The 25,525-nt window shown below is 37.6% G+C and overlaps 1 protein-coding gene across 3 annotated transcripts in view; it reads right to left on the reverse strand.

The window, feature by feature from the left end:
* BMP5 (bone morphogenetic protein 5) overlaps nucleotides 1-25,525 on the reverse strand; it is a 56,357-nt gene that overhangs the window by 13,274 nt on the left and 17,558 nt on the right. For all 3 annotated transcript variants that reach the window (XM_054064014.1, XM_054064013.1, XM_009567773.2), the window contains 3 exons: nucleotides 19,016-19,208; nucleotides 13,213-13,361; nucleotides 2,020-2,217 (listed from right to left, as the gene is read on the reverse strand). In XM_054064014.1, the coding sequence (XP_053919989.1) occupies nucleotides 2,020-2,217; nucleotides 13,213-13,361; nucleotides 19,016-19,208 (540 nt within the window). The remainder of the gene's footprint in view (nucleotides 1-2,019; nucleotides 2,218-13,212; nucleotides 13,362-19,015; nucleotides 19,209-25,525) is intronic.

The raw sequence follows: 25,525 nt of genomic DNA on the forward strand, positions 1-25,525 counted from the left end.
GCTACTCCTCCAAGTGGTTTTGCTATAAAGGACGTTGCTTTGTGAGGCTGTGCTTACTTACCTGTGCTCAGCTTTGCCACCTATTCCAGCCTCCCCATATCTTGCTGCCTCTATTTCTACTTGCTGCCTCTGCCTTTGATGCAACTGCATATGCAGTTCCTTCTTAATCTAATTTTGTTTTAACAGTATGGGTTTCTTGAACTGCAATCTTTTTTGATAGATCTGTCATGGATCAACATATAATGATCCACCTCCACTGAAGTGAATTAATTTAGAGTAAGCATCAGCTAGCAAGCTTAACCTATGTGCATGCTTAAACAACATCTGAATGACAAGATGCTCAGTCAATCTTTAACCTGCATTGCTTAAAAAAATCTGAAGAAATTTAAGCAGTTAATGAAAAGACATTTAGTCAATATGACTTTATAAATAATGAACTATTTAAAAAATGTTATTCTTCTATAGATCATGTAATTCCTTTTTTTTTACTAGTGAAAAGTGAAAATTGTTCTTAATAATCTAGTCTGGGACTTCTTTCGTTATTGATTTGTAATTCCTCCATGCAGTATTGACTGTAAAGGGGTTAGAATTTAATTAAGGAGATGAGTCATTTGTGGTATAGTTATACAGAATATCAGAAAACTTGGCAGTACTCCAAAAAACCCAGTTGTAAAGATCGCTGGTGTCTTAACAAATACCACTGGCTTTTCAAAAGCTAGGGTTCTCAGAAGGAATGCATGCATCTTTCTGTGCCATTTACTGCAAAAAGGACAATGCTCCAGGCTCTTCTCAGAAACTAGGGAAATAGCTATACCTATACATCATATGCAAATAAAATTGAGACCACTACTGAAGCAGTACATAGGTTTTAATCCTGATTTTTAACCTTAAAGTGGGATTTTATTCCGGTAGACCAGGATCTAACTATTTAATATTTAAATAAGTTTTGAAAGATAAGTTATTCAATAACTTCTATCATTTCTTTAGTAACTCAGTGGTTTTTAAGGCAAAATTCATCCATGCACAAGAGATCAGGGGAAATCTTGTGCATTACATTAGAGGAGTCCCTCATCTGCCTCTTTCAAGATTCTGAGATAAGTAATGCATGGGCCTCATACCAGTTCTCCTCAGACAAATGGTTTACACTTTAGGGCTGAGTTCTTTGCACTAAACACAAATTTGCTTACTTGTAGACATCCACGGAATTTGAGAATAGCATCTATATTGAGGTTGTGATATGCTGGTAGTAGATCTGCCGTGCTTTTAGAAAGATACATTTTCATATCCTGTTCCCATTAGATAGAAATGTTTTTTTCCCCAAAAAATGAGAATATTTAGAAAGCCACTTTGTGTCTCGGGCTGAACGAGCATTTCATGAAAGAATTGGAGCAAAATTTGCTCTAATGGCACTAAGAACATTTTCACATGCATTATTGTAAATAGCGGATCAAATTCACTCCCATTCAGGAATACCCTGTGTATTTACATCAGTATGTGTAAGCTGGTCTGAATTCATAAACAGTTTACATTTTTACAGATTGATTAAACTTCCTTATTTCCAGCATTCAGATTTTTGTGCTACATATTGCTTCTTCATCTGACAGGCAGTTAAACTGAGTTCTGGTAGGCTTCCTAGCAAATTAGTTGAGATGCAATCCTTCTCTACTCTCTCGATGTTTTTTTTTGTCATGAGTAGCAAAGATCTCCTTCAGTTGCCTCCTACGTGGAAATAGTTTCGAGCTTATATACAGCCTTCTCTAAGCTGTTTGGTCATACCACCTTCCAGGAGCCCATGATCCATGTAAGCGACCTTTCTCACAGAAGGTAGAACATCCTTAGTGCCAATATAACAAAAGAGGTTTAAGCAAACCTAGAGGGACTGGTAAAAATGGAGTGGAACAAAGTTTGTGACACTTCAGCCAATAAGCAGTATCTTGTTGAGTTGCTGTGACTCCATTGCATTTGAGCAGGTGCCCATAACTCCTGTAAACAGGCTAGTAAATCATAGCTGCATCTTACCCCCAACACCTGGCATCCTAGAAGACTCCTGATGACTACTGGATTTGTTGCGGTTCTGATTTTTCCTTTTGTTGTTAGCCGCTCGAACGGAACGGAAAAGCACTTCACTTGCCTTGAAGAACGCAACCATGAATGGTTGCTTTGACTGAGGCCCGTGTCTTCCAATCAGGCCAGCAGATTTAACATTGATACTTCGACCTATAAAGTAATGGAAATAGTAAGTCAAAAGGTGAACCTCTGCTTCTCCTGAAGCCACAGAGGGAGTTCAACTGCTGGCTGAAGCACGACAAGGATTTTGCCCATAATCCTGAAGTTAAGTGACTAAAAATTCTAACTGCATTTTGTTGAACAGAATATTAAAGACCAAAAAATCACCAATTTACACAAGTTTCAACAGCTTTACAGGTAGTTTGTCATTCCATGAAACTGTGGTCTCTGTATACTATATAGTTTATTCCTTACTCAGATATTTTAATTCTGTCTTGGGTACACATCTAAAGAACTGAGAAACAAATGAACCCCATCAAAGTCTCTAAGATATTGGAAGGATAACATAATACAGTCATCTAATTTTTGCATCATATTATATTCCCAGAGCAAGTTGGTAACAAAGAGAAGTGTAGTTAATAAATATACTTCTGCTTTAAAAACAAATATTGTGCAGCGTTACTCAAACTGATGTTCATTCACTAGTAAAGGTAGGAAGGCTTTCAGTCGTTCAAGAGAACAGAGTATGAAACATGCACATTATTGACTCTGGTTCTGTTCCCAGGGGATGTGCATATTTCTTTAAAATATTTGTTCAGTCAGGACTGTGTGGTAACCTCACTATATTATAGGATCTAAACCTCACTATAAGAGAAGAAAGCAAAACAAGTCACTGAAAATGCATCAGTGACATTTTAGCAAATAAACCCTTACTCTTAACAGAATTTATTTTGGCAGCATAAACACTTTTGTGCATACATGTATTATGCAGAGCCCTTCAACCGTCGGAAAATGAGACAGTGTCATGTGAAGCTGTGCAGCTGTGCTGAGTGGGGGACACAAAGGTCCTTTAAAAGGGAAGGTATGGGCACAGGAACCGCCTGCACTGCGCAGCATCGGGGCGCCTGGGGAGTCTTCTAAACTGACTGGAAAAGTTTGCTACGCGGGCGAGGAAGGAGCATCTGCCTCACAAACGTATAATGCTGTTAACTCAATCATGCTGAAAAAGAACTTGCGAAGAAGCATAGGAGTAAACCTTATAGAAATAAGCATATAGGTTTCTTTTTCAAACACAAACTTACAGTGGCTGTATGCCAGAGTCTATATTTCTTAGAAAAACTCTATCACTGGCGTAAATGAAAGAGGCAGTTTGATTTGTGGTTAAAGTAGTTTCCATTCTACTTCCACTGTAACAAATGTATTAATTCAGCTCAGACTTCCTCCTTCTGGCAGCCCTTTTGCAGTAAAAAGAGAAATTAGAAGTTCCAGCCAAATACCATACCTTGAACTGACCCACTTCAATACATAAACACTTTTACAACATGTTTATTCAGGTGTAGCACTTTAAATTGGTTTAAGATGTTTCCAGTGACAGAGAGCCCAGCAAAGGCAAGAGAAGAACTGAGAAAGTTAGCAGTTATGGAGCAGAGTAATTGGCAACATATTCTGAACAATTTTGATAATTACTTTTTTGACTGCAAGGGAAAAATATATTTGTTGAAGCTTCTGATTTCATCTAAAATGGATTTTTAGCATTGTGTTTCTTTAATTCCTCTTTTCACGTGTTTAAGTTGCTATGAAATAATTCAGTAACATTAATTTCTATATGTTCCAATCTTCTATTGCGAGTCAGAGATGAAAAACTGTGCAGGCTATTCTCTATTCATTACAACATGGACAAACTAGCCTCTTACCACAAAGTTCCAAGTTTCCCCTCATTTCTAGAGGGAATATTTTTTACTATTTTTCTTTATTTTTAGTTCCAATGACTGTCAGAATTTTAATTTTATCTGTAAAAGATTAATACCTTACTGGTGGACATTGGAAGAATACTGGTAGATTTATATACTGAGGGCTGTAAAGATGTGTGGAGGTTTTCTGAATTTAAATCTAGGTTCTCTGAATTTACAATGATGGATATTGTGTGCGAAGCAAAATATCCTTCAAACCAATGTGAACTCCCTTTAAAATAACTTTTAATATTATTAAGTTTCCTCTGGGTTTCCTTTAGACTTCAGCAATGAGATGGCTATTAAGATTCCACAAGTTAAGGCTTACTTGGTTATTCAGGGTATAGAGATATGCTATAAAAAATTAATCCTGTAACCCACAGGATTTTTACACACAGAAACAGCTTATGTGACTTTATTCCTTTATTTGCTTGATCTTTTAAGCAGCCAGCCTGAGGGTTTAGGACCCATTTGTTCAACCCATTAATAGTATATGCACTGAATCTGCTTCAAGTGCAGTCAACAGGCAAAATTCTATCAGCTTCTGTGGGTTCATCACTAATGTTTTTTTCTGTTTATCATATACCTCAGCTTAACAGTAACTTTTAGAAGATGTAGTGATCAAAATATACACTGCCCCTGAGATGCTATATTTCTTCCAAAGAAGATCTCTAACTGATTTGGAAATTCAAGCCACATAGGTTGACTCCATTTTAGGTTACTTCTATGCAAAAGAATGATTGCATTTACAGAACTTCTGTTGCCTTTTATTAAATAAAAATAAATTAAATGTGCCTGTGTGAAATGATCTTCATCTGCAACCACAAAGCTTTGTCCCTTCATGAGCCGGAGGTATTCTAAAGTATCCTGTGCCTCTGAAATGCATTAAGCTTTCTGCCTCTGCAGTAGCTCCATCTGTGTCTCTGATCTTGTTATATAGTTCCCATCTTTGTCCATAGTCCAGGCTTCAGAACACAGCATGAAAAATCTCCACTGAACTGGACTTTGTATCAGGAAGCATTCATGGGCTTCATTTTTAGTAAGTGGTTTTAGTCTATCACTCCTTTTAAGCACGTAGAAAACTCTCAACTTCAAAGACAGCTGAAAGTCCAGGTCTCTCCAGCACTATCTGGCTGCGATAGAGTTAATTTTCCTCCCAGCAGCCGCTGTATGTTTGAAATAGTATGAGAAAAGTGTTGATAATAAACTGATGGTTTTTAGTTGTTACTAAGAAATCAAGGACTTCTTCAGTTTCCAGTGGTCTGATAGTGAGTAGCTGTACAAGAAGCTGGGAGGGAGCGTAGCCAGGCAGCTGACCCAAGCTGGCCAAAGATATATTTGATACCACATAACATCATGCTCAATATATAAATAAGAATTTGGCTGAGAGCAGCAAGGGTTCACTGCTCAGGGATTGCTGCTCAGGGTCAGACTGGATGTCAGTTGTTGGGCAGTGAACACCTCATTACACATCACTTGTTTTGTATATTCTGTTGTTATTATTGTTTTCTTTGTTCTTGCTTCCTTTGTTGTCCTATTAAACTGTCTTTATCTCAACCCATGAGTTTTATTTCTGTCTCAGTTTTTCTCCCCATCCCACCAGGGGGTAAGCGAAGGGAAAGTGAGAGAGATCAGCCATGTGGTCCTGGTTGCTGGCTAGGGATAAAACCACACTAAGTGTACCATACTGTGGTATTGGAGCAACATTTTCTAATATCAGCTGAATGACTCGAGCTGCTTAGCTACACCTTCCCTCGGAGCTTCACCTTCACCTATGTGAAACTGGTAAAACTAAAACAACAAGGTGTGTTTCTCTGCTTCTCTTGAGTATCTCTGAACAAGAACTGGATGCTGCAAAGCATTCTGAAAAATGGGTTTGGTTTTATACTTCCATCATATTTTTAATTCTGAGGCTTTCGAAGGCTTTTCTTCAGACTTAGGAAACAAGAAGAAGAAACTGCAATAAAAACTGCTGCAATAAACCAGAAGTCAGCCAGCAGTTGTTCCGTTGAACTTAAAAACTGCAATTGCCCCTATACCTTTGAAAAAACAAATAAGCATAACAGATGAACTTACTCCATGTGGGGACAGTCAAGACCCTTTGTATTCTTCATTCTGGCCTCTATTTCTCAATCCTGCTATGATAATTTATTATCTTTTCTCCATATTGACAGGTATATTTGGAGACTAAGAGTTATTTAAGGAATTACGTTCCAAATCTGCTGAACTCCTTAGTCCTTATTCATATGATTTTGAGCCTTTGGCAAGATATATTTGTTTTGCTTGGCACTTAAACTTATTTTCAGCTTTTATTCTATTTGATAGTGAAGTGCCCTTAACTGTAAAAAAAATGTTGTGTGTAAGTGTTCGTTTGACTGACTGAAGTGAATGAATATGATTTGCCATTTCACATTCTGTCTCCTTATAATAAAGGAATCACTGCTGCAAAAAATAAGTGTGAAGTTCATCTTACAAAAAAGTGCTACTTTGATAATGATGAATTTCTTATTTTTTTTTTCTCACACACAGAGAATAGGAGCAACACAGGATCGTAACTGAGGACCTATTTGTTCTTCACTATGTCCATTTTTCTACTGTGACATACAGTTGTATCACACAATTTTTCTCCATGAACTGATCAAATTCCATCTTAAAAGTTCATCCCCCTCCCCCCAGATGCTCCAAATGGAAATGCAAGAGCCCCTTAAGCATTCAATAACAATCCATCTCACAGTCCTGACCTGGAGACATCGCCTCGTTTTTCATGACACCCAGAAAGTTAACTTCTTCTGCCATTGTCAATGCTGATGCCAATGACAGTGGTCAGATTTGTGACTTGGCTGTCTCTCCTCAGGCAGTATATATTTTATGTAAAGCATTGAGCAGACACTAATTTTGCAAGAGCTTTCAGCCGTTATCTTGGCCAGATTTACACTGGAAACACAGGACAATGAGTGATTCCAAAATCCATTATTTTGTCCTGAGTCATCGAACTGCAACAAGCCACTCATTTTGTTATGAAAAACAAGCACTCACTTACTTTTAAAATTGTTCAACAAGCCACAAAACACATTTTACAGATTACCCACTAGTGCTAGGTCAATGTAGTTATTTGTGTAATAATTTTATATATTTGTAGATAGAAATGAAAACTTTGGTGATGCTGAGAATTTGTTTCTGATTTGCTGAAAAAAAATTAAATAAATTCAATGCTATACCTATCCTTTCCTCCTCATGGGGAGTGATATCTAAGATGAGGATTGGGACAGACCTTTTGGAGAAAGACCCTGAATATACAAAGTTCAATAACTTTTAATATTTGAGAAAAAACTGTCCTGAGACTCTGAAACTAAAAGCTCACAAAGTAGTTTTCAAAATTAGGTGGAAACAGTGTGGTTTCTCATGCTTAAGCAGTGTTCTTGAGAGCAATGGGACGCCAGAGAAACAAAAGAATTAACATAGGGTTTGCCTACCAAAGCTTAAATGAAGGCTTATTAAAGAAAGGAAAAGACAAAACCCAACAACATAAATGTGATTGTCCATATATGAATTCCTCAATACTCCAATTCCAAAGTATTTTATACTGTCTCTGTTGTATCATTTACATAAACTGTTATGCAAACTTTTCCTTTGGTGGACACATTTATTTATATCAACATAAAATGTGCTTTGAAACAAGCTTCATGTGTTTTTTTAACTCTTCTGTTCCCTGGAGGTTTTAAGGGATTCTGAAAAATGGGTGGTATTGAACACTCTGCTATCCATTTCGTAGGCTTCACAGCTTTAGTGAAAAGCAAAGATTCAGCTTTTGTTTTTAAAATTTTACATTTTGTCATTCTATTCAACTCAGTTGAAGGAATTTTATGTACATTTTTGTATTGATTTTGATGTTCATAAAGGTCTAGAAGAAAGCACTTGGGAACACGTTATGAACCATGGTATGCTGTATAATGTGCCAGTACCGTGTGTGCTTACACAAAAATCATATATAATCATAGACAAATACACTTGATCAGTACTTGATTTATCCTTTCAATTTAATGCACTTAAACTGTGAATAGTTTGTGGGAGTCCTGGGGCTTTTCTGCATAGATAAAAATGTGTTCAGGAAAATAATAAAACAAGGAGAGATTAGATTAATTGGTCATCCACCAAAGAATAAAATACAAAAAAGCCTTCGGAATGAAAAGAAACACAAATGTCGTTATCTCTAAAATATTGGTGCTAAGAAGCAGATGTATTGTTCATCTGTCTGGGGAGCAGGGTGAAAGGGAAGTTGCACAGCTGCAGAGCCAGGACCAGTATGCACCAGTATACACCAGTATGCACCAGTATGCAGTGGTGGCAGCAGGAGAGGCAGGAGCCCATCTCACCTCTCTGCCCCTCCTGCATGAAGTACGTGTGCCCTTACTAATAAAAGATGTGTTCCCATCACTTGCTACAAGCAGACACAAGAAAATGTTGACTGTATTTCTGACCCAGCTGGAAACAGGGGTTACACCTATCTGAGTAAATTAAGGAGCGCCCAGGAGCATTCCCAAGCGCTGATTCCCAAGCATTCCCAAGGTGCTGATTCATCCCAAGCAGGGATGACCTGCTGTGCTCAGGGTGGGAAGGTGCTCCTGCTGCATTTACGTCCTATGCCAACTCTACCAGCATCCCAAGCACCTCAAGGCAGTGCTGCAGGGACCTCTCTCAGGGCGAAGCTGCCATGGGGTCACTCTGTTTTGGACACTAAGAGAGGCATCCCTCTGGCTCTTTTCACACCACAATATTCCTGATCATGTTTAATTTACTAGTGTAATTTTGGCCAAAGTCAGCTCTGAACCAGAACTCGCGTAGCTGTACTTAGGCAGTGCTTGAGCCCAAGTTAATAAAACCTGCTGAGGGGCAGGATATATTAGCTCGGGTTCAGTGCTGTGCTAACACAGCTATATGGCTTCCAGATGGCTCAGAATTTAGGCAAAGGTATTGCTTGCCAAAGTCCATATACATATCAATATAAATATATATATACTAAATTCTCCCACTGTAAGGACACTAACGAAAGTGAACTCGTTCCTGATATTTTGCTTTGTAACTAGTAGATCCACTGAGAGACTTCAGAGAAACAAGCCATCAGCATCCTTCAGAGTACCTCATGGCTACTGTGGCTACCTTAGGTGCCAAGGATGACTGATGGCAACCTTGGGACGAGGTTGATAGCATTTAGGGTGGTAAAGGTGAGGCCAAGGCCAATGTGAAGTGTGCAGCCACATTACCTGAAGAAGCCAGCGTGCTGGAACAGGTTGCTGTGGGTTGAAAGCTAGACAACCACCTTCTGCAGTGTAGAGACTGTGGCTGTGGTGCCTCTCTGAATGCTTCATAAGAGAAAGAGGCATTGGAAGGTCTAGACTTAAAGGAGAAGAGGCTAAGAAAAGATAGGGTCTTTTAATGCTTCCCTATCATTGCTGGTCAGGGACCTCACCAGTCCTTCCTGTAGCATGTAGGATTAGGAGCCAAACCCCCTTCCGGGATATACATGTCAGAATCTACCCCAATACATGCTGGAGAAAGAATTGTCCTTCCCCAGGCTTCATTTGGATAAAGGAACCTATTTATTTTTAGTGTCCTTTTGCTCTAAGGAAAAATAAATACCTGAATTAAGAGTCAGAGTCGGGGAGCTGAGGATTCCTACTGCCTAACCAATTCAAATAGCAAGAAAACCCAAAGAAACCTTCCATAGGTCTATGTGGTAACTGAAACCACCTTAATCAGCTTGGGCTTTTCAAAGTTGCCACGAGTTTCTTCCTCTCTGATGTATGGGTAGACAGAAAATAACTGAGAGCTGCAGTTATGTGCAGCAGTTTCTGTGCTAAGAAAATGCGTAGAACTACATGGCCGTGGGAGCTACCCAGGATGGTTTATTGGGAGCTGTGCGTTCGGAAACTGTTTTGTCATGTGTATCATTAATAGTCATTGTTACATACTAGCGTCCTTTCTCATTTTCTGTAAGCAGCATTAGATTCCCTTCAGCAAAAGGAGTACTCTGGCAGCTATTCATACTCCAGTAAAAGTGATGTTCAGATCATTGCTAACATCCAATTATAAAAATGTTAAATGTTAATACAAAGGTGCTGATTCATTGGAACATTTTTTATGTCTTAGGAGACATATGGTGTATACACAGGAAAAAAGCATCATATGGAGACTTTCAAATTGTTTCTGCATCCGCATTGATTCCATGCCGCAATTCACCTAACACCCACATTTCCATCAGTGTGAAAACGATCACCTCTTCTTTCAAATACCAGGGGGAGTTTTGGTGTCAAAAGCAGAGAATTGGCCAAAAGGAGATGCTTCAGAATGTTGGGGAGACATTAGAAAAGATAGTAAATAAACCCCTTATCCTTAATTTACCACAGCCCCAGGGAAACAGTGCATTACATGTTGACAGCTTCCATATGCGTCGTGCAAAGTTTTATTCTTACTGTTCAAAATAAAATGTCCCATTAAGAGAAAAATTCTACATTTCACGCTAAAATGAGGAGCATGATACCAAATACTGTCTTAAAGAAAAAAGAAAACACACTCCAATGTCATGAGGGTTTTTTCAGCATTTTCAAAGGGGAGAAAATATTAATGACAACAACCAGACATTCCTCCAAAGTTGTTTTTATCACACTGTTATATAAAATTGTTACAATTTTTTTTTAATTCTTCTTGTAGACATTATTATTATCTATGCATCATCTTTAGGGAACACCAAAGAAATATATCTACACAAGTAATTGCCTAAAAAGTAATTGAAAGACAACTGTAAGAAAGATTACTGCTCATGATAACAATATAGTAGCACCCTGGAGTCTCAGTAATTATTAGCATTCCATTTTAAGGGATCTGTATGAATAAATCTAAAAATTAGTATGTGTTTACAGACTTGATTCTCCAGGGCCTCAGTGCAGCACCTGAATACCTCAAACAGGGATCCTCTGCCTTAACAAAATCCCATTTAGTTTAACGGTCTGTTGTGATAGAAAGGTTAATGGATCAGGTCTTATCATAAATCTCTCTCCAGTTATGGGGGCTCTTCTACCTCCTGCAAAATCAATGGACAGTCATGGAGAAACATGCTTCAGACCCGCACAGCCTAAAGGGAAGGTTCTTCAGTTGATTTGAAGCAGTCTCTTGAGCTTTCATAGAAAACTGGTTGGAGGGAAGGTGGGTGGGGTTCTCTGGGTTACAAACCAAGTCCACTGCGCACTGAGTCATGTATAAAAATTCATGTTCCATCTGTACACAAACATGTCATTCAACTGCTGGTGTTTATAATAGCTTCCAGAAGTAACAGCAACCCAATAAAAATAATCAAAGCCTTAAGAGTGAAATTGTAAGAGCATGAAAGGATAATTTTCCTTATGCTAAGCTGAAGTGGTATAACACAGGTCTTCCCTATAGTTTTGAAAGCTTTAGTCCCTGAAAGGGCATTCTTCTTGCATAAATAAACTGAAAAAGGAACAGAAAGTGAGAGAAGAGGGGAATTCCCTTCTCACTCAAGCAGCTGTGTTGAGAAATTCAAATAAGTGAGGTGTAGAAGGTAAAGCTGCCTGTGGCTTTGGAATTTAAAATAGAAAATTATCTATCACCTTTCCAATCTTGGGAGTAGGACAGGGGAAATATTTACATAAACTGTTCTTTTACAATTTCTTCAGTGTATTAAACTAAAGGTTTTCTTTTACCCATACAAACTTTCCTGCTGTTTACTGAACGGATATAATTTTGAGGCTAGAACCAAGAAATTGCTGGTTCCAGGGTTTCTTAATGAGTGCCTTTCATGGATATTCGATTTTGAAGAACTTCTGTATTTGAATCTCCTGGAAAAAAAAGTCAAGGATGGAGTTTATTCTGGAGCAGGAAAGCTGGCCAGAAGCCAGTCCACCTAATTTGGATGCCTGATGGAGGTGTCACCTCTGCAGAGTTTTAAGGTCTTAAAACTGGCCTTGCAAAACGAGGCTGCCTAACACAGCCTCTCCCCATCGAGCCCAAGCTCAGGTGCAGTGTCTTTGAAGGCTGGTTGGATGCAGCAACAGCACGGTCAACTTTGCATCGCTGTTTTCCACTCACTGTACTCTGACCATATAGGCAATATAAGCTGTAATGATCATCCTCTCTGCTTCAAGCCTGCCAACTCCCTTTTGAAGCATCGTGCCTAAAGGAGGACAGCCTTTGCATAACTCTTCAGCAGCCAAAGCACTTGCTGAAAAAGTATGAGAGGCTTTGTTCACAGCCCAGCTGAGCCTGAGGGAGAATTCAGATCAAAAACAATGAGAAAATGTAGCCAGAACAAAGAAAGAAGGAAAAAATATTAATCCTTACACCAGGGTTTCTTCTGCTACTCATTAACATTATGTCAGCTAAGGATTAGATTAGCTGGCATCATAGATCCCCTGACCTCTGACATAAAAAGCTTTTTGACAAGAAAGAGCTAAATCTGAAACTTTGCTTGTAAAGTAGTATGGATTAAGTGAACCATCACAGAAAAACCAGCATATAAGACTCTTTTTATGAGTTTCTAAAAGAAGTCTAAGTAAAGAACATTTCCTCTAAAAATGTTATTTTGCATTGAGATGCATTTTCACTTTTTAATGAAGAGTGTAACTGTGAATAATGTAGCAGTCTAGTAAATTTTTACCAAACCCCCCACAGCTTTGGCTTCAGTTTCTGTAATGTTCTTTCAAATTTTCAGGTAATTAAATTTTCAATATTTCAAATTTTTAACCCATTTCACGATTAAAACTTTTTCAAATCATAGAAAAAAAAATCCCACATTATCTTATTGTTACTTTTGCTCTAGTACCGGTATAAACAGCTACGAGGAGATTTCTGAACTGTTCTGAGATTTTTTTTTTCAATGTCTTTCTCTGTGCTTCAGTCAGGAAAGATCTTTAGATGTTTAGAAACTTTCTAAAACATAAATTCCACAAACCTACTTGAGTTTCCTGGATGTAATCATCAGTGGAAGAACATTAAAATGGAACTTCACGTTTAGCCCAAGCTTCGTTTAATTTAACTTGATTGAGTTACCCTTATAATTACAATGTTTTACAGAATTAAGAATAGTAGAAATCTTCCCCACTATATCTATCGCAGGACAAGACTTGTGTTCTTTGCTTAGAAACTTTGTCATCCAGTCAAGTTAAAAAACACCCATCCAGAACAGATTTCCAGCAAGAGATGACACGAGCACATACGGCGTAATCTGCAGTTACGATCTTACCGTCCGCGGTTTCAGCACAGAGTTGCAAGCCCAGATTGTTCTGTGGATTGATCACCCAGTGATTGCTGGTCACAGTAATGTCAAATACAAACCAGCCCACATCAGAAGCTTGAGCCTTTCTTGTGTCTAACAGGAACAAGTCTGCATCCCTAAGTTAAAGAAAATAGAGAGTTAAGGCATTCAAATATTATTATTTTTTGTCCTTAATTTCCTTGCTGACAATAATTTCCTGGAGTCCAAATGAATAATCCTTTGACATATCCCCATCACCACACAGTGCAGCATATGCTGTATCTAACAAGCGATTGTTAAGTATAATACAGATATTTCCCCTGAGAGACCTTTCTGAAATGAGTCTCAGAATGTGAAAACTACAGCTCTGGAAAATCTGAAAAATCCAGTTTCCAGATATAAATACACAAAATATGTAATTGAGGCTGCGTATAAAGGATTCATCTTTCAGCACTAGAATGTATTGGGAAGATTAACTTTTATAAAACATTCAGTGTAAAAGACAAAAAACGTCAAAATCATGTTCCAATTTCAACTGAAATACAAAGGCATAGCATTGCTAAAAAAATCTGTTATTAATAACAGATGACAGCGGCCGTATCTTATGACAAAACATGAATAAATGACAGTTCAGACAGTTTCATATTAGTATAGATGTTTAGAAAATAAGTCTATATATCAAAGTAGAAATCATATATCTATTCAATAAAGTAATAATTACATTTTAACCCTCAGTTCCCTGGTTCTCAAATTTGTTCCATGAAATCTTCCAGTAATTCAGAAGGGCTGCTCTGGGGAGTTAGTATAATCGTGTTACTAAATGTTTAGTATGGATCGTTTATTTGTTCTGCTTTCACGTATCTCCTGACACAATTGATTCCAGAACCACATCTGTATTACAAATAATTTACTAAAATGACCGCAAGATATTTAACTCTCATTAGTTTCATTTCATACGCTTCCACAAAGCAGTATGCATTATTAGAAACTGTTTTCACCATTCAGCATTTTAAACTTAAATTTATAGGTATAGAAACTTATCTTTTTTTTTTTTTGTAATAAATAGTAATCAAAACAATACTATGCAGGAAAATATATTTTTTTCTAAATTCTGACTGTTCAAGTGAACTAAAGACAGACTTGGCTATACAGACCTGGGAATCATATTGTTATCATATAGGCAGCAGAAATACAGGGTTTGTGTATAAAAGTGGGTTTAAAATTACAATGCTCTTCTGTCCATTTCTGTCCAATTCTAAAATTACACTCTTCTTATGTTGCTTAATCACAACAACATTGTAGGAAGTCACTGTCCTATCTAGACTAAACACTGCAATGCACCTAGAAGGTCCGATACCGAAAAAAATGAACTCATGTAGCTTTTGAAACAGTGGTTGTTCAACAGTCAGAAAATAAGACTAAATGAGCTATGACAAGCATATATTTACTTAAGTATAAGAAATAGCCGCAGAATCAAGCTAAAGAGCTCAGAAATTATAAAGGTGCTTTTTTTAAAAAAGAAAAAAAAAAAAGAAAATTGACAGGTCTTTCTTTCAAGTCACCTTTTTTAGTTCTGTTAAAGGATAATCTTTTGCTGGACTCTTACCACTTTCATTCTAATAAACTGCGCTAATGGCCACACAAGCAGAAAACATACGTTCTCCCTCTGGAGCTAACATGAAAACAGCCTTTCAATTCAAAAGAACCTGACCTGCTATGCTAGCACTGAACAAATTAACAACGTACCGCAAGCTCATAAATAGTACTCTCTGGAGTCTTAAATGCCAACTTTTTTCTCTAACAAGCATTTTTATCAGAACTTTAAAGCTGAAAGGTTTAATTCTGAATGAGGTTGTCACTAAGATGTTTATTTATAAATATTTCTTGTATCATTTAGTACATTTAATAGAAAACTGTAAAATTATTTGGAATATAAAATATTAGAGTATCACAGTGCTGTAATTTCACCTTTGTCTTATGTCCTCCTAGAATATACAATTGTTTTCCCATATAGAGTCTTTCAGCTCCAAACTTTGCTGGGACAGATATGAAATGTTCTCAAAAGTCAGGATGCACAGTGCCTCATATGCAGAATAGGGCACTACTACTGGTACAGTCCAGAAATTCCTATAAAGGTTGAATTTCACCTCTGGATCTCTCCTCAATGTGATTTTATTTTTTTGTACTGCAGCAGAAACTTACACAGAAGTGTCTTTGGCATTGACATGTCGGTCTTCTTGTTTACCTGCCTACAAGCGTCGTGATCTGGCTAAGTTAATCAACTCAAAGAGGCAGAATGTTTCTACTCAGTGACTCAGCAAATGAACAAAAAAATTGTGGGAACCTAGAGAAAACTAGGATCAATTTTCCAGAGCACATAGCAGAATAGAAAAAAAATTGTCTCCAGGCCAGTGATAATTATTTGGCCCACATAACAGCAATTTACTATAGAAATTCAAATTATTTGTCAAGAAAAATCCCAACTTTTTTCACAGCATGGCATCAAAACCTGACCCCTGTGACAGCACAGAGAGTACTGGGATCAAGATTGCCCCATTAGCTGGTGTAATTCACTCAAATTTCTCATCACGTTTTGTGACATTTTTATTTTCAAAATTCTCCTTTATTCTGTAAAAATAATAAAAAAAAGAGATCATACTTAAAATGAAAAACAGCTGCAAATTTTGGCTCTAATTTAAAAAATATCTCTATTTAAAAAATAGCCCACAACACATAATAAAAAAGTAAGGCATTATGTCGTAAATAGCCTGAAATGCAACAGTGAACATATTCAGGCAAAATACAGTTGATTGGCTTTACCTTTATGGGGGCTGTTTAAGTTTAGTGATCTCAGCCTGGTCCCAAACAGCCAGTTGTCTGCAGCAGAAATGATACCACAATCAAGAATTTAAGCAAAAGGGCTGTGGGCAGAATGTCTAAGAAGCTTCAGATCTCCTGGGTCACTTAAGGAAGAAAAGGTGGAATAAACCATCTACACGTTCCTTGAAACCCAGGGAAGTTTTTGACTGGATCAGATGATGATGACTAGGTAACAGGCCATCCCCGTAATGCTGCTTCACCTCTCGCCTCATTCCAGAGAGCTGCTTTAGTATCTTAATGCCACTTGAGGATTCCCTAACGCAGGAAGAAACCTTGAGGTTTAGTTAAATTAGTGGCTAGCTGCCACCACATCATGAACAAGGATTTGGCCTGTTGGACTACATTACTTTCGTCATGAGAAAAAATCCGGGTAGCAGTACATTGGCAAGGCTGCGTAGGAAAGTTTGCCTTTGCCGTGGACTGTGCTTTAGACACTTACTTAGAACAAGTAGAGAATTTCAATCTCAAAGACTGCCATTTCAGCAAACTCCAAGCGAATTCCATACACACACATTTCAGCTGCCATGCTACTACAGAGACAGAAAAATGTTTGAGACTACAACATAATCCTTAGTCTTCAACTCGGAAACTGCACAAACTGACCGCTCCTTGCCTGAAAGCGTAGCAGGACTGAGTTTGGGATTGCAGAGCACTGTCAGATATGCACATTTCCTGTTCAAAGCAAAGAAGGGCGGAGAAGCAGAGTCAAACCATAGAATAATAAAACCATAGAGTATTTTGAGTTGGAAGGGACCTTAAAGATCATCCAGTTCTAACCCCCCTGTGATGGGGTTTCTTCCACTAGACCAGGTTGCTCAAAGCTCCATCTAACCTGTCCTTCATGATTCCAGGGAGGGAGCATCCACAGTTTTTCTGAACAATCTGTTTCAGTGTCTCACTACACTCACAATTTTCTCACCCTCACATTCTGCAGTTGCATCTTCTGAAAATTATGCACATAAATCTTGTGTACATATGTAGGACAAATCTGAGGTGCCAACGTCAAGAATAACATTAATGAAGTCTGGACCTTAAAACAAAACCCATGACTTTACTGCAAAAATAAAAAGAAGATAAAATAATCTTAGAAACTCTTCTGTCTGGAGATATGAACACGGAAACAGGAAAAGTTCCTTTTTTCTAATTCAAACATAGGAGAACTTGTGGTCTTCTTCCTCCCTGTCCCACTGAAGCATTTGCTTCTATGTATTGCATATATGAGTAAAGACTGGCAAAATCAACAATAGAAGGGAAACACTAATTCTACATCTCAAGTCTCTGTAGGTATAGTGGTGAAAAAAATAGGTGGTATATCATTGCATGTCCCCCTTTCCAGAATCATGCTTCCTTTAAGGGACATGGCTCTTTTATTGTTTATAAGTAGAAATCAAAATCTTTTATAAATTTATGTTTATGTATTGAAATAAATCAAGAATAGACTTTAAGGGTTTCAAATAGAACAGAAACCACATACTGGCAAAATATATAAAATATATTATAAATATATAAATAAATATCTATATAAAAGACAATATCAAATCGATTAGAAAAACTAGCTTTTCCCCTTAGTTCCTTAAAATATTCAGTTGAGTTTGCAGATGAAGATTCATCACCCTAGCCTGACCTGTTCTCTCTAAAAAGATATGGTTCTCTCCTTCCCATTTCATTCCTTCATCCAGGAAATTTCTTTTAGAACATATGTCAAAAGAAATTTTGCATGTTGAAGACAAAGGTAAAAAAAATCCTGCACTGTTTTGTTCTTGCCTAAATTTACTAAGAAAGCAAGGAATATTCTGGAAGGATGGGTTCTTTCCCTCCTGTTGGTTTTACTCCATTGATATAAAATAACTCCCTCTTTATAGCCCTAAAAATTTTATAATTTGATGTTCAGAGATCTCACCTGGAAGGTACAAGCTCAAGATTATGTGGACAGAAAAGAAATTTGAACCCTGGTCCAGCCTTCAAGATAACCGGTGATGGGATATTATTTTCCTCCACCATACTCTGCAAGCTTAGGCTGCCATTGTCTTTGCTTTTGCAGAACAGGACAAAGATGTTTTATCTGTTCCAAAATGAGTGAGAGTTTTTGTTTACCTCAAACCAAAACTTCTCCCCTCCTCCCAGTTTTCTGAGAAAATACATAAAATAATTTAATTACAAATTAATTTCAAATTAGTTTTGTATATAGCTTTTTACAGCAGAATCTTGGAATTTCTACTAGTTTTTAATGGGAGTTTTCAGGTATATAGTTACTTTGCCTGGGGAAATTGGGTCATTTATTCAGGTCTTGAAGAGTTTTGGAAACATGCCACAAACAGAGCTCTGCAAACTAAGATTCATGGATTTGCTTATGTGTAATGTCGTATTTGTTTTTATTTTTCAGTTATGGTGAGCAGCATGTGTTAAGTGTGCAAGCATCATTTTAAAGTTAGTGCATGACTTTATCCTTCAACTGCATTCATTAAAACATATGCAAAAAAAAAAATCCACGTTCTTTCAAAAGTAAACAAAATTGAACCATCTATCTGCCTTTAAGGAGCTAAATGAATCTTGGCTGGTAGTACCTCAATGTCAGCAAATGGTGTGTTTCCCAATTCCAGATGCTTAGACCGTGCATACGACTCCACCATTTGTTTACTATGATGAACCCTCACCCCCTCTGTGCAGGGCCAGATTATTTGGTGAGATTGGACATGTAACTCTCAATAAACCTGGAATAAATTACATTGAAGTTAACTTTTATTCTTGCCCAGTATTTGTTGTTGTTGCCTAGGAATTAATACTACTCAACCCACAGCGATAACAGTGGTGCTTTGCTGAGGGTATGCTTATGATCAGCTGTTATCTCCCTACTTAAGACAGGAACATGAGACTTTATTCAACATATGATACATTCCAGCCAACATGGTACCTGTTTGGATACTCCTTGATGATCTGATATATGCTAATCTGAATTGTTTCGTTCTCAAAGCGGCTGTTGCTTCGATCTTTGTATATCCGGAATTCGGCTGCTGTCACTGCCTCTCCATGCGGGATTTGAGTAAGGTCAAAGCGAAACTCTTTGTAGTGCCTTCGTTGGTGGGAGAAGTCCTTGTCCCTTTCAACTGTGAGAAAAAGAGTTGACTGTAAATTAAAGAGGTGAAACAAATGCCCATTTCCCATGATTAATAGAGCATTCCCTGTGCTTGGAAGTAAACAAATAGGACAATATAAAACTGTGCAAATAATAAAACCACAAGCCCAGACATACTTCCAGTTAAAGGAAATTCCACCAGCCCAGTGTCTTCAGTTCAAAAGGAAAAAAAAACTTTGGTGGCTTTTATACAAATTCCAGAAACTGGAGTGGAAAGAATATCAAAAAAAAGCTGAAAGAGAGCATGTTGTAAAGTAACTAGAAATATGGATAAACTAAAAGCTGTGAAAGGATTTAGGACTTCAGTGTAGTCATAAGCACAGCGGTAGCTACGTCAGAGCCACAGATAACTTTGGGAAACACTAATTGCCACTAATAACCAGACAGATGAGAAGAATACTGCTAATTTCTGCTTAAGGTAATAAATTCTGAAGTAGTACTAAAGTGCTCTGTGACAACTATATATTCGAGAAGCAGTTACATCATATGAATTAACACACGCTGGTTGCGCTCTAATGGCATGAGCATCATATTATGTCAGAAAAAGGAGCCATGAGTTAAGGCTGAGCGGCTTTGGCGCCGTGGTGGCAAAGGGACCACCAGTCCGGGCTTGAGAAGTTCCCTTAAAGGTATGGTAGGTGCAGGTGCAGCTCCCACTGCTTCTGACACGGCTAGAATTTAAATGAAAAAGTTAAGATCATCATTGTTTAATTCAGGATTGCACAGAATTTTAAGGGGGATTAAACAAAGGATTTTTGTTTATTTGAATTTACAACTGATTTGGGGTTAATTCCACTGTCTGCTGCAGTTCTGACCCTGAGTTAGGAGCAACTTTTGCCATGTAATATGTGTTTTGATGTGGTAAGGGAATCTACAGGTCACAGCACTGGCTGATGATCATCTTCTGGGATTAATACTTCAAATTTTACGGATGTGGAATGGAAAATGATCCATGGTTTCCACTGCCACAGAGTGCAATGCATCACTGACCTGTGAAGCAGCTGTGCTCTGTGAGAAGAGAAAACTTCTCACTTACAGAAAAGTTCCACCTGCCTCATGAGATAGATGCTTTGCTTAACTGATGGTGGACGAAGCCGAAAACACTCAGAGATGAGATTCAGTTTGGATAACATTCTAAACATTTAGGACTGCACTCAGCTCTACTAAATGCTTTCTCCTACAACCTCTGCTCTTTTGTTGCGTTTTAGTACCAAGTCCACCAGTCTGAGGAAGGAACAATGTCAGTTCTGAAGAAGATTTGGATTACTAAATGTTACACGCATAAATAATAAAATACGTATGTTATTACAGTAGAGATGTATATTTATATTTGTATGCTCATGTATCTGTGTACATCCATGCAATTTTGTCTACAGACGCAATGCATATATGTGTGTCTATAAATATGTAATATTCATATATAAACCTGCATATACCTATTGTTGTAATGTACATGTGTTCTTACAAAATTGAAATGTACTAAAATTAAAAAAAGCAAACATGTTTTGGGCTTCCCATGTGAGGGTACTGTTATGAACATATTTAAGTGAAATTTATGGAAAGAAAAGTATTTACATCATTTTCAGAGCAGTAGTTACTAGTTAAGTCATCTGTGTCTATGCAACTAGTCCCTTACAATATAATTCTCTTTCATTCTTCTAAAACTATCGTTGTTTTGATTAGCATGTTTTCTTTTAAATGTACAATTCTCTGTTGCCTTAAGAATCACCAAAAATAAAATATATAGGTTATAAGAACACCTGGTCTTCTATGAAAATAAACTTTCTCCTGGCTGACAAAAGGAAAATTGTCTGCTAACTGTGAGGTTTCCTTGGTTCAGCTGCGTATTTAGCTTACATGGGTTTGCCAGCATCCACTATGTTGAAAAAGTAAAGCAGAAAAGAAGCAGAAGCATTTAAACTGGTTGCTCTGTACCTGGAGACGAATGGGCTGCTACTGAAGAGAAACAGGATACAGGCTATTTAGCAGCTCCACTACCTGATTCTAAACTGTGAGATATATACAGAGATCTGACTTGAGGTTTAAAGTTTGTTTGCTTTTTTTTTTTTAACATCCATTGAAAGCCTTTCATTTTGGAGAGGATTTGGCAGAGATTAACATATGCAAATGCATTGGACCGGGGAGGATTTTTCTAGTGCAAAGAGCCTGCTGAAAGTTTCTAAGGTTGTAACTGAGTATTTCAAAGCTAACATCGAGCAGATATGCCAATAACCTTCAAATGAAAACTATATTAAAGACAGACTTAATGTAGTGACCCTTTCTGATACCTCTGATTACTATTTATTCAACAAATACTTACCACCATGCATGGGTAACTAAGCACTGCTCACTATGAGTAAGCGCTGGAGAATTAGACACTGAATAAAAGGTTTAAATGCCAGTGCTCCTGGCCTGTATTTGAGTTTGAGGTTTCCTTTTGCCTAGTTACTTACTATTAGTAACGTTAGTTTGGAAACAGCAGTTGTCTCCACATACAAGGTCCAAGACAAAAAAATGTGAGATTAACCCTATAGCTCAGGAACCAAGAGACAAAGAGATGTAGTTATAGAACATGTTCTAAGCTGTCACAGTGAGACAAGGCTCAACTTGGTCGTTTCGCTCAGTACAAGTGAATGCGTGCTCAAATATAAACATTTTCTTACCCTCAGTCAATCTTGGTGTGCAAAAGTGAACACGGAGTTAACGTCAAGACAATGGGCCAGCCTACAATGCTTTGTCTGTGAAGCTGTTTTTAGCTAATAACAACATCACTGTGCCGGAACACCCACCCGTTCACCAGACCTGGCTCCCTCTTTCCAAGATCAAGTTAGTGCTCAAAGGAACCCATGTTTTGTCAGTAGAAGATGTGAAAGCAAAAACAATGGAAAATCCTCAACAGACTTTCATAAAATTACCTGTGGAATTGCTTTGAATGTTTGCAGCACACTATGCAGTTGTGTGTCAACTCAGAAGGGAGCTATTTTGAATGTGATCACAGTAGGTTTTCTTAGTTTGTTAAATAAAAAGAGTTACAGGCACAGCTTGGGTTTTGTGTCAGACGTCTCATGTCATAGTTTGGGCAGAAACCTCTACAATACCTGCAACAGCATCAGTGAAGTTCTTTCAGGACCACTCACAACTGCTGAAAAAATACTGATAGCCGCTTCCTGATGGGCCAAAAATTAATTATTACGGCTCACGCGGACAGTACTTATCTGTGTTTCCGTGTATACCCAAGGAAGAGAGAGGGTACCATCTGAAAGGGACACCAGTTCCGAATTTTCTTGGGTCAAGACAGCATTTACAGGCCTGATAGAACTTGGGAGCAGACAAAGCCTGCAGAGATGAAGGGCTGTAGGAAACAGGCACTGAACCCTGTGGAGGTTCCACTCTCCATATGAAGCCAGAACCTCAAACTGCAAATTTCTGTCATCCAAATGTACAAAACATAAAAATAAATTTAGTCAAGTTAAGATCTTACATTACATAGTAGACGGAAAACAAAGCAGTGTCTGTGATGTTGCAATATATTGACTAATGATTAGAATAATAGCCAAGTTACAAAAGCAAAATGTCATTTAATGATGTTGAGTGTTTTAAAACAAAAAATAATACACAGGCCTTGATCCCTTCTGCATCTAACAAATGCCTTGTCGGGGATAACCGTGAATGCTCAGTATGGTATCTCTCAGGTGCTTTATCTGCTGAAATGACATGAAGAAGAGGGGTGGGCACAATGCCTCAAATATTTTTATTTCACATGCAAGAGCTTTTCAACCCTGAGAGCCCAAAAAATGCAGGTTAAGATTTTTAAGCATCCAGTTTTTCCATGGTGTTCTCATCTCATGTCATTCCAGTTCATCTGCCAAAGCGCTTCTCTCTGGGACTGATCACAGCTTTTGAAAACTGGTTAGGCAAAAAATTAGGAAGTCCTTTTTTTAACCATTGGAGAAATATCATTTTTCTAATTGAAAATACCTGGAATACTATGGTCAGTGCTGTTTACAATAAAATTCTTCCTTTGGTCTTATTGATCAGGATTCTTAGCATCAACCTTTTAAAATGTTACTTTTATGCCTCCTGAAACTAATATTTTCAGCACTGTGGTCACATTAGACAAATCGTAGCTCAGGGGAATATCATAAACACCTGTGTGTAAGATGGGAAAGAATGATATTTTCCACCCATGTGGCAAACTGATGAAATATTCATACAGTATTAACAATAACTCCAGCTCCAAGAAGAATCAAGACAAATTTACACCGAAGAGATATTTTGGAAAAGGGGTCATCTTTTACACCAAGAGAAAATATCATGCGCTAATTCTCATTAACGAAAGCATTTGTCTTCTGGAAAAAAATACAAACAAAACACATATATGGATGGACAGTATAATAAGTAAACTGTGTTTTAACAATTCTATAAATGTCTGATTAACTGTTGACTCAGCTTAAAAAATCTAAAAATTCCTAGTCCTAGCAATGAGTTTAGGTCATAGTGCACGAGGGACTATTAGACGCTTTCTTTCATTAGTGATTAGCTCCCCACTGACATGTGCTTTGCTTTGCTAGAGAGGTTGGTATGTGGTGACATGTAGGGAAAGTGAAAGCTTCTTTGGCAACGGGGGTACAAACCAAAGATATGTGGTAATAAGCCGATTTTACAGTGTGAGATCCCAGGATCCCAGCTGGATTCACGGATAGTGAAGCTTCCCTAGTCAACTTAATGTCACTGGTTAACTGCTAAATGTACATGCCAGAGTGAAATGGAGGGTCTTAGACCACTCCTAACTATAAGAGGCCATTTATACTAATCTCACTGTATTTCACTGTTTGACTCTGAATTCTTTGTATAAGCACTAAGTAAACCAGTCAGTTTTAATCACTTCAAGGTGATAAAGGCTACAGTAAGCTGATACACTACAAAAGACACTCGTTTACATCTTGAATATAATGAAATGATAGTTTATCTACAGTGAACACTTGTGGTTATCTGACAAAAACAGGTCAAAGGTTCCAAGCGGTTTCTCCTGAAATTACTCAGTACTGCCTCTAATGACTGATAATTGAAAGCAGAGGCTGGAAATATCAAATGTGGTAGGTGACAGATAAGCAACAGATTAATGCAAGTGCTCTGTTACAGGACACTAAAAGGTCAGAGGCCCTAGGAATTAACTATTGTGCTACTGTGAAAAGACAGACATCAAATAGCTGTTTAACTCATTCTTGCTCTTCTCACCAACATACAAATTCTAGAACCACGTTGTCTCTTCTACTGTTAGACTATTTAAGTGATTCACTTTTTATGAAATAAGGCAACAAATGTTTTGTAGGGTGTGTGGATGGGAGAAAAGATGTGAACCTAGGGCAGAATAAGGGAATTTTTAAGAAAATACAGCTAAGCTAGGTGTACATTTTTGAATGAAGTGCATCACAGAGACATTCAGAAGCACATTCATCAGAATATCATTCTGAGTTGAAGATACCAGATAACAGATTTTTTAAAGTGTATTTTAAACTTTGTTTAGGCATTTACACTGTAGAAAATGAGCATTAGCTTTAGAAATGCTTCTGCAAGCATATCTTTCATATTTTTAAGCTGAAAGTCCTAAAAATGCAAAATTTAATTCAGAGTTTGGTGAAGTAAATGGCAGCCTTATCATCCTGACCATTGTCATTTGAATGAGGACTACAGTCTTCTACAGAACATTTTAAATCAAGAGGATTCTTAAAGTCCAAGTGATGAAAAATGCTTTCCAAGTGATTATTAAAAAAATTAAACACTTGTATAAACACTACTGCTTTATTAAGTTTAATCTGTTTTATAGAATGGTAAGAATCCTGTCCTGGAGTTGGGAAATCTATTTTGAGTTAGACCTTAAAATTGACAAAAATAGTCGCCTGTCCTTAAAAGATTGTTTCGGACGCCAGAAATGGCTGCGTGACAGTCAGTGCAGAGACACTTATGTTTGTTAAGGGTCAACTGTCTTGCACCAGGCAGTAAGAAGAACAGAGGAGTTTATCAACATTTCCCCTTCTGCAGCTCCAGAGAATAGAGCTGAGAGATAGCCCTTGCTCAGTCAAAGGACTTTTCAATTCCTATCAGCGGCTTTCCATGACCATATCCTAACCGCCAAGACACTGAGTAGCTCAGCAGTGGGACATCCTTGGCCATTATACAGAAGAAATGCAGGGGTTGGTGATAAAAACATGAACAAAATGAGATTTTATTCCCATATCTGATTTTCTTTTTATTCCATTCGCTATTAGGCCCTTATTTGGTAATCAT

The sequence above is a fragment of the Cuculus canorus genome, chromosome 3 (assembly GCF_017976375.1).
Source record: "Cuculus canorus isolate bCucCan1 chromosome 3, bCucCan1.pri, whole genome shotgun sequence".
NCBI classification, from domain to species: Eukaryota; Metazoa; Chordata; class Aves; order Cuculiformes; family Cuculidae; genus Cuculus; species Cuculus canorus.